The sequence below is a fragment of the Vanessa tameamea genome, chromosome 15 (genome assembly GCF_037043105.1).
Source record: "Vanessa tameamea isolate UH-Manoa-2023 chromosome 15, ilVanTame1 primary haplotype, whole genome shotgun sequence".
Taxonomy (NCBI): domain Eukaryota; kingdom Metazoa; phylum Arthropoda; class Insecta; order Lepidoptera; family Nymphalidae; genus Vanessa; species Vanessa tameamea.
In genome coordinates, this window is record NC_087323.1 from 8,170,550 (window position 1) to 8,181,126 (window position 10,577).

The 10,577-nt window shown below is 28.5% G+C and overlaps 1 protein-coding gene across 1 annotated transcript; it reads left to right on the forward strand.

The window, feature by feature from the left end:
- The first annotated feature begins 7,538 nt into the window (after positions 1-7,538).
- On the forward strand, positions 7,539-9,053 carry LOC113399678 (cation channel sperm-associated protein 1). The gene is made up of 2 exons (XM_026638863.2): positions 7,539-7,680; positions 8,047-9,053. The coding sequence occupies exons 1-2, from the start codon at positions 7,669-7,671 to the stop codon at positions 8,653-8,655; spliced, it is 621 nt and encodes a 206-aa protein (XP_026494648.1). The 5' UTR covers positions 7,539-7,668; the 3' UTR covers positions 8,656-9,053.
- The last annotated feature ends 1,524 nt before the right edge of the window (positions 9,054-10,577 follow it).

Genomic DNA, 10,577 nt, shown 5'->3' on the forward strand with positions numbered 1-10,577 from the left:
ACATAACATGATAATCGTCACGTAAAAGTTGATTCGGTTTCAGTTAATATTAAATAAATGTTTATTATAATATATCTTAAAAAATGTTTTATAAAAATATGAGATCCTTATTTTGTCACTACAAATATTATAAAAATATTTTGGGTTGTCGCTTATATATACCTATAATATAATGTACATTTATTGAGTGTTATACAAACATATATAAAAACCAAAGATATTTAAAAATTATTCGGTGTTTGAATTATTCGTTTTGAATCAATTGTTAAGCCAATATATTACTATTGTATTATAAATTTCATCCTATATTTAAAAAAGCCAGTTTTTAATCAACAATAGACTCTATTAGATCCTGTCCAATTTCCTAGTCTATTCTTGAAGATCAGTAAATAAATAGTTATATACTTTATATCTTTTACCATATCTGGTTAATATCGAATAGTTATTTTCGTGTGAGATAAATAAAATTGACATTTATATTTCCCACAACTAGTGATCAAGAACAATTACTTATATCATAAAAATATAAGAATATTTTATAAAAATAAAATAACCATTTACTTAATAATAAAAAAGAATAAAACCATAATAAGTAAAATATATTTTCTGAACTCGCAACATTGATGATAGGCATTAGGCAAGTCCGAAAACCAGAACTATGTACTATATTGATGTCGGAGGACCAGTTTGAGATTTGAAATAAAATAAATGTCAACGTATATTTCGAGATTACTTCAAGAAATTTTTGTAATTGTCTTAGTAGAATATTCACAGAAATTAAAAATCAATTCATTTGTGTATACACAGAAAATATTAAAACACCTAAAACTTGACTAGTATATATTTATAAGTAAATACCTATTATTTTCAAGTCATCCAAATAAACAACAAAGCATAATGCGTTATTGAATTATATCTTACGAGAGCGTGCGAAATAAACGACAAGTCGTTACGCAACTATTTTCTCAGAGTTAAATATCCTATAAAACCAACTTTCATTGATTGGAATTGCAGTTAGCAGACCGAATATATTTTATAATATGTTCTATATTTGTGTTATATATAATTACCTTTATGGATAACCCTCTATGAAATTGTTATAAATAAACTAGTCAACTTAACTTTTTTTTAATAGTTGTTATTAGGTATATAGTTATTACAAAATAAGTAGCACGCCAGTGCCCTTGTCATCCGAAGCAATAATTATTTCTGTAGCATTAGCTAACTCGGTTAAGACATTTCCGACGTAGAAATTGCGATGACACTTCCTTTGTTGACATAATTTAGTTGTAACAATTATACATTAAAATATTGTTATTAGGCATAACTTAAACTTACTATATTTTTTAATATATTTAGATTCACTTGAAGTAGGTACCTAATAATTAATACTTAAAAAACGAGATTTTTTTTTTAAATGAATTCGTTAAATAAACTGAATAGCTAAAGTATAAGTAACCATTGATGATTTAAGATGATATCAAATTATTGTATTATCATCCGAATTGAATATATGTAGGTACGTTATACGTAGCTATGTTTAAAATCAATAAAACTATAGAGGTGGGGTTAAATGGATTTCCTAGATTTGTTTACATAATGATTGTTTAAAATTAATCTATAATAAAGTATCAACAAATAACGGCTGTGATGGCGTATATAATATTACGCTTAGTATAAATTTACATATATAGCGTAAGGCTGTATATGTAAATTTTGACTACCGCTAAAACAGTTGCAATGTCAAAGCCGTGTACGAATATTAATATGGTTATTTAAGTATGTGTTATATGATCTAATGAAAGTAGGTAACTAGGTAGGCGATCACAGAAGATGGATTGAATTTAATCAAGAGATTCGATTCGAAGACGGTTGGATTAGAATAAATTTAAAATATTTGATTAACGAATTCTATAAAATAATGTTATGCTTATATTATTTTTAAACCACATTAGTTAAACGGTATACAAGTGGCCGAGCGATGTGAAAGTCGCAGGTACAATCTTGTTTTATAAAATTAATAAAATTACGTCTATATTATTACCTATATATTTGTTTTTATATTTAATTAATGCGGTTATTTCTATTGAAGAATTGAAGACAAGCGCATTTCACTAACCCATTGATTGGTGACGAACTAACTCCGTCAGAAACTTGAGGCCGCTGAATGAGGAGACCCTTAGTTTAAAAAATTGATATTATTGTACCATCTTTTCATCTTTTCAGTTCACGTTTGTTTGTGTACTAATATAGATAAGTATTTATATTTATTGAGTTAAAATTTTGCAAGTAAAATTTGAATCCTACTTAAATAAATAAACATACAATATACATAGGGATGAGTAAAATAAAATACAAAGTGAAATACATGAGGGAAACTGGAACTAAGCTTTATAGACAAATAAAATTACGATTTATTCATATTTTATCTGTATGGGACCTCAATATTCACCTCTTCGGTAGGTACTAAGTAAGTATTGAAAGCCTTGTTTAGGATTACATCAAAATGGAGTTGTTTGGGAAACTTGGAACTTTGTTGACAAAACGGGAAGTTCGTCATTTTTGAAATTAGAAGCGTGAAACTTTATTTCAGGATACTGATTAATAAAATTAGTAGATATACATTTAAGCGTTTCTGGATATTCTACCCTAAGGGGTGAAATACACACCAATGTGGCATACAAAGAGGTCTTAACGTAATATTTTCAATTTATCTGTAAATATAATATTCAACTTCCCCGCGAGCCAAGCCGCAGGCAACACCTAGTTTATCCATAAAAGAAAATCATATTTTATGGAATATTTTATACCTCACGGAAACTTCAACGTAGCACGATATTTAAATGAAACTATAAAATGTAAATGATTAGAGATCGAAGTTGTTACAAGTCTATGTTATCCAACGAATCAAAATCTCGTCACGTCACATATTATTGAGGGTAACGATAGAAAATAGCTTATAATATGTATGAACATTGTTACTAATGGGATTGTTTAAACAGAAGCATATATAGATAAGATAAGCATAGATAGAGAATACTAGGATTTATATTGTCTATGAAAATTTGGAGTAAGAACCATAAATAATTAATAAAGATTATTTTCTCTTTATAACATAGTATAAAACAAAGTCGCTTACCGCTGTCTGTCCCTGTGTATTCTTAGATCTTTAAAATTACACAACGGATTTTGATGCGGTTTTTTTCAATAGATAGATTGATCCAAGAGTAAAGTTTATATGTATTAAACATTCACAATATAGTAGAGAAACACTAATCATTTTAGAGGAATGTCGTAAATAAACACATTTGTTTTATGCTTACATTGCAAACGCTGGCTGAACCCTACGAGATAGATCAAAATAATGCACTAAAATATTGTACACCTTAAAAAGGTCTTCAAAAAAGTCCGCGATGTCTATCTCTTAGAGATAACCCACAATAGCCATTTTTTATCCTTTACTTTTTACGAGAAATAATGGTTTATTTTCGAAGCGAATTTAAGCAATACAGCATTCATCCTTATGCAATTAAGTACCTTAAATACATTGTGCTTTTAATATAGATCAATATGACCCTTTACAGCATGTAATTTAAATGAATATTTTCGAAGATATTACAGATTTAAAATGCAAGCACATAGCGGTTTGTATAGTCTAAAGATAAAAAAGCTATGAACGTTGTAAGACATTCTGTAGTATATTTAGTATCAACTTTGCACCCGTGCAAAGCCGGGGTCTAGTGTATTAGTAAACAAAAAAATTTGTTAGTTGAGGATTTTATTTAATAACGCTCACCTGGATACATTACCGAACTATAAAAAATGTCATTATAAATGTATTGTAGGGTGCATTATGTAAATTCTTCTGATGCACTTTATTTATTCTAATTAATCGTGTATTAATTACATCGCGTGTATGTACAGAAAGTACCTACTTACTTAATTATCATTAATATATATACAACACACTAACGTAGGTAGTATGTGTGCTGCAGAACAATTATTGGTCGTTGATTTCACGTAATATTTGTACAGAAATGTCATAATTAATCGTTATATAGATGTAATGCTCAAATTACATTTTTATCATCTTCTTGAAATTATTGAATGTAAGTGACATTTTGAGAGGATTTAGAAAAGATTTTTAAGTAGGTTGTTTTTTTAAATTTAATTGTAGTGTTACCTAGTTCAAATATTTACGATACATCATCAAAATTTTTATTTATATTTATCTTCTGTAATAACAAATTATATTTACCGTTCGAAATGTCATACTTATTAATATAGGTATTTTTATTTTGTCATAAAAAAACTTGAATGTAGAATTAATATATTATATCTTAACGACATTTTGATAAGACGTCAAAATTATTAGAACATACTTATTTTAAATCAGGAAATCATTAAAATCGTTCCATATTTAAATATAAAAAAGTAACATTGAATGTACATGTGAAAGAGTATACAATGGATTCAAATTTTTCGTCACTGTTTATCTAAATGTGTAGACATTCATTGCTGTTTCATTACCTGTTCGAATTACATAAGCAAATCTAATGTGTTTTCGTAATTCAATTTACAATTTATTAGTTTCATACCAGTCACAAAGATCTTAACGCAAATTGTTTTCTTGGATACAACATATAATTAAAAAAAAATGTTATTGATACTAAATTTGCAATCGATATATTACTCAAGGTGGAACAACATTGGGATTCGAATTTCAAACAGTGAGTGTGATACAGTTTCCTAGCCAACCTTAGGTTTGATTTACGTAATGTCGCCTGTAATATCGAGTGTCTGCCTTACTTGTTCTCGTTCCTAGATAATTATGAATTTAAAATAGACAGAAATAATAAAAAGTACTGTAATTTTCTGTTTCGAAAATATTTCTTGCATCAGCTCAATTCTCTTTGGAATGTTGCACTTAAGATAATCTTTACGAAAAATCACATTTGAAAATATTTATGTAACCGAATATATGATGAGATCATTATTTTTTTTAAACTTTTTGCTTTTCATTTTAAGAAACAAATAATTGTTATTATTATTAGGAATGCAGATAGACTATTAACGTTTTCATTTGACGTAAATATATCGTTACTTTCTATTTCCACATAACAATTTACATTTAATTGTTCTTTATAAAACTATTAAACATTTAATGCACTTGAATTTGCATTATACTAATATCTAAAGAAATTGAATGATATTATCGCTCTATTTATAACATATATAATAAATAAAAAGTTAAAATAATTTAGTTTTGAAATTTCTTAATATGAAAGGATATCCCGTAGCTTATAAATAATTTATTGCGATAAAAAGACTAGACTAGGTTGTATTAAATACTAAATGCCGCTCTCTTTGAATTTTATTTCAAAGAATTTTTGCTATTATTTCAACGTTAAGTCTATCGTATCATATAATGCCTTAAAATTAAATACAGGCAAGGTATCCAATATATTCAACAGTATACACTTTAATGGTAATCAGATTCGGCAGTTTACTTCGCGGACGATGGCGAAATTTCATAGATCTGTGTAGAGTCCGAAAAGATTACTTTATTGCTCCGTTGCACCGTTTAATAAGAAATATGTTATTTCAATGTTTGCCTCATTTACGTAATCATTGATTATAGAAAAAAATAACAAAAAAAAAATAAAAATACTTATTATATTAAAAGTAAAAATCGATATAAACATAATAAATAACTGATATCTCTGGAAATTTGAGTTACTTTTTATTTTGTAACGATAAAATACCTAACGTGGTATTACTCCGGTTGAGTTGCAGAATATTGCAACTTATAATTTACACCGTCTCTATTACACTTCTCGATATGAAACCTTTTTTAATGATATAGACTGTCAAAACCTTTAACAACTAAATGTTTTTTTTTTTATAAATATAATCAATTATTCGCATGGTTTTTTTAAATATAATAATATAATTAATTAATTAAGATAATATTTAAAAACAAACTAGCTTTCTATTTAATATGTCTTGTTCGATCTAAACCAATATGCTAATAATTCATCCCTTATACTCTTTAAACTAACCAATTAAAAAAAAATAAGTGAGATTTACAATGTAATGTTATCAAAAAGTAATTTAATTAAGTAATTAATTTGATATAATAGTCTATACATAATAATAAGTTATAAAAGATTTAAATATAACGTTAAATTAATAACTTAAATAATTATCAAAAACAAAGTGATCACCAAGTTGTTAAACATAATTAATCTGAAATATGTTTCTTTTTTTCAATGAATACCATGCATATTTTAATTTGTTTGTTAAAGATTGTATGGGATGGCCTTGAAATCTTTTATTCATTCTACTCTTTAGGCTGTACATTCTTTAGCATTTGCCCTAGGCTTACATAAAATTAAAAAACAGTTCGTTTTAGATTCGACTTTCAAATGCTTAGCTGAAATGATTGTGGTTGAATATTATAATGCCAGACTTGTGACTTGAGGAAACTTTTTAGAAATTACATATACATTGCAATATTGCTTAGAGTTGTTACATTGATGAACATAAGTAAGACCAAGCTTAAGAAAATATTCAGACTTATTTAGTCAAAAACCGTACATTCATTTATAAAACAATCTAGTTCAATCTTTGTTGGCCTTAATTTCGTTTGTCGTTATTTTATTACGATATAACGTAATGCTTTTATTTTTATAACACTTAAGCCTTTCGTAAATGATAATGAACTGTGCGAAGAGAATTGAAAATATTTGTTTTTTTTTTATTGTAGGCTCACTTGTACAAAGAGTAGTAAGAGTAGTGAGAATGAATTGATAGTAATATCAATATATGTACGTCATTTTGGCTATACAGTATCATAATATCTTATGATCCTTTTTATTTAATCTTCTAATATAATTTCTTGATGTTTAAAGATTTTTACAAAACAAATAGAGCCAGTTACGTGCGTAATGTTTATCGTAAAGGGTAACATTTTATAAATTAAGCAAAATCTGAAAATTATTTTGAAATACATAATGTTTGTTTATATAGACGTAGACTGTCTAATACATTATATGTATGTATATAATAAGCCAAGCTTATATTAAATTCAATTAAACTTTTTTGTACCTACATGTCTCTTAGATTTTTTTTTTTTTAACATAACATTAGCAGGATTTTAATTTTAGCTAGTAATTATAATTACGCTCTTGACTTCACTTCCAAATATATTATTTTGTATTTAGAAAATTGGATTTTTATTAATTTTATGATTTCTACGCATACGTTAGTAATGATTAACGGAAATATCTATACAAAATTTAAAGTAATATACAAATCCTCAATACGCTTCCATTGACAATTTGCATAAAAAATATATCTTTAATGCAAATCAATGACGATTAATAGATACATTAGTGTGGTATCGCATTAGAATGATACCTAAATATTTAAATAGCGTAGTTCTTTGATCGACTTTTTCTCCTATCTCTAGATAAATTTCTATCTATTGTTCTTAAGACGCGGACGAAATGCCAATGTACCGTTCGCAAGTACACGTAATATCAAAGCAGAGCACTCACACACGCGAATGTCAGAGAAACTGAGTATATAAGCGATGCAAATAGCAATTGCTTGCATTACCAACCACCCTTTCGTGGAATCGTGACCAGTATTGGACCTACCGCAATGAAGTACCATGTGCGTAACGTGTTTTTTGTGCTTGTGTTTTTAGTTAATAAAATCCTATGGTGAATTTGGAATATAAGGCATATTATTATTAGTGGTTGATTTAATTTATTAAGTGTATTTATGATATTAATTTATGTAGAGTTAATGAACCGCTAATGAGAATACTTTCTTCCTGGTATATCGGTTAACTATTGTAATAACTTTGTTATAGGAAGCCTTTCTCTTACGTAAGGAAGTTGAGTTCCTCGTGCTATTCATTTCAAAAGATATAGCACCTCCAAAATATATTCGCCAACAGTTTCAACTACACTTAAACATATCTTACGACATATATTATATATGGATTACTTATCTTTATCTTAACTTAATTTGCAGATTTTCTTGGGACTCTTCGCCGTGGCGGCTGCCTATCCAGGTATTATCCATCAGGAAGCACCACAACATGCGGAGAGCTTCGACCATCAAGGCCTTATTGGCGAGTCAGGACACCATCATCAAGTTCAACATGAGCACGCAAAGTCACACCAATCTATCAAATTCGAGCACTTCCACCCAGTTCCAGTGTATGTCAAGAAAGAACACAGCCATCTTCTTAAGCACCCTCTTGAAAAGGGAAAATCTGAACAAAATTTGAAACAGATTCACCCTGAAACTCAGCACAGCCACGGTGGTGGTCTTGTCTTGGAAGACCACAGACTGGATACTGAGCACTTAGCTGCTAGTCTTGGTCATGGTGGTTTTGAACATGGTGGCCTTGAGCAAGGATCTTTGGAGCAAGGAAACTTAGAACACGCTGGTCTTCAGCATGGTGGTTTCGAACAACAGGGAGGTTTTGAGCATTACGCTGGCAGTTACGAAGGCGGCGAAGGCTTAAAGGCTTACGCTGAAGTACAAGAGCCTGAATATCAGGGTCATTTCTATCCCGAACACTCTCAAGGGCTCTCAGGCGCCAGTGGCGAGGGTTACAAATTTGAGCACTATTAATCGCATTTAACTTAAATCCTACGGGCGTACCAGTGTGAAGAATTCTTCACCGTCTCAAATTATTTTAAGATGTTCCTCTTGCCTGTTGAATAAGCATAATTTGCAGCATATGTTGCTGATCAGAGGCTTTGTGATTATTAATGCTTCAAAATTTGATAAAAATGTACCTGACATACATAGGTTAAAAGTAAAATTGTTAAATAACCCGTGAATTCTTTTAGTGGTGTAAATGTTGAGGAAAATGTGTGTCGGCACTTGTATTATGGTATTATGTATATTGTATCCCTTTATGGTGTGTCGTCCTTGCTTGTTTCTGTATAGTATTATAATGATTATAATTAAGGGCGTATGATGGGTCCCAGTGAAATTGTGATATTAATAAAATGTTGAATTTTAACTATATCAAGTTTAATTATTAAATCCTACCCATAACGACCAACAAATTCAAATTTGGATATTTTGAAAGTTTCAATCGATGAAAAGTAAAATATTTTGTGTAAAATCTTTAAGAATGAGCACGCATTTGCATAACAATGTTATGTTAATAACTAATAAGTAGGTGTCCAGTTAAATAACATGCGGTGATTCAAACATTGCTATTACGTTCGTGGCTTGTCGAGCTTAACAATATAAATCTCGTTGCATAATATCGGATTTCGACCACAAATTCAATAATAGGCTTTTAGAATGTTTTTATATATTAATAATAATTTTATTACTACATAATTAAATTACATACTCTGAAATAATTATAAAATTAATGAATTATTATTTTAGCAATCAATGGATGGTATAGTTTCAACTTCCTCGAACATAACAGATTTTGAAATGGCATCAAAGTGAGTCAATATGCAACGAGCGGGTGGGGATTGCGCAAATCGGTAGACACAATAATTTCACCGATACTCAATAGATTGTCTCTAATTGATATGCTGTTAGATAAAGTCACGATGCGTAATTTGTGAACCAATTACTTGAGCAATATTGGTTTAAGATTGATTTATAATAACATATTGTATGTAATAATAACGTACTCACTCAAAAATACTCTCACTCAGTATAAAAGAGACAAATAAATTTACTATAAGTTAATTACAATCTTAAACTTCCATTAACTTATTTAGATTTAATTCATATAATGCTATATACATAGGTAAACATATTTTAAATTCTGTTTTACTTTATATTTTGTCAAGTCTAGTTAGAATGTTAAAAATGCCATCAGTGACATTCCTAATTTCAGAAAATATTTTATATATCTCTCTATATGTCTTCCTCAATTCTTTAAACCGATTCTTATTTATTCAGTTGGATAATGTAACCAGAAGTTTATGCAATTTAACGCCAAGCTGGTATTAATCTATTCCAACCATAAATAACACGTTATAATGGTTATTATTGCTCTAATTCGTCAAACCGATGTTACGTGATTAATATCAAAATTGACTTAACTGACTTGCAAATAACGGGTTATTGTAATTACTCATATTTCATGGTAGGTTCATATTATTATGAATTATTTTACATATACTTAAAAGTCTTTTGAAATTTTTGGATGTTGTGTAAACAGAATATCTGTAGTAAAAAGTATAATATGTTACGTAATAATGATAATTAAATTAAACGTAATAAGTATTACTTATAAACTTTGTTTATAAAGGTGTTTGGTTAAACACTAATTTCTCTGTTTTTGTCATCATTGATTGGACATTCGAAAGAAGGAGACAGTGTTTATTAACGAATCATCCCCTAACCATTTTTTATAGGCAATGCCGTTATTCTATAAATATATTGATACCCTTATTGGATAATTTTATTTCAACATTTATTATTATTTTAAATTTATGATTATGTTTTATCTATGGAAATGGATATGTCAACCATGCTAGCGACTGGGGAGTTACTAATTTCGAAGATGTTTG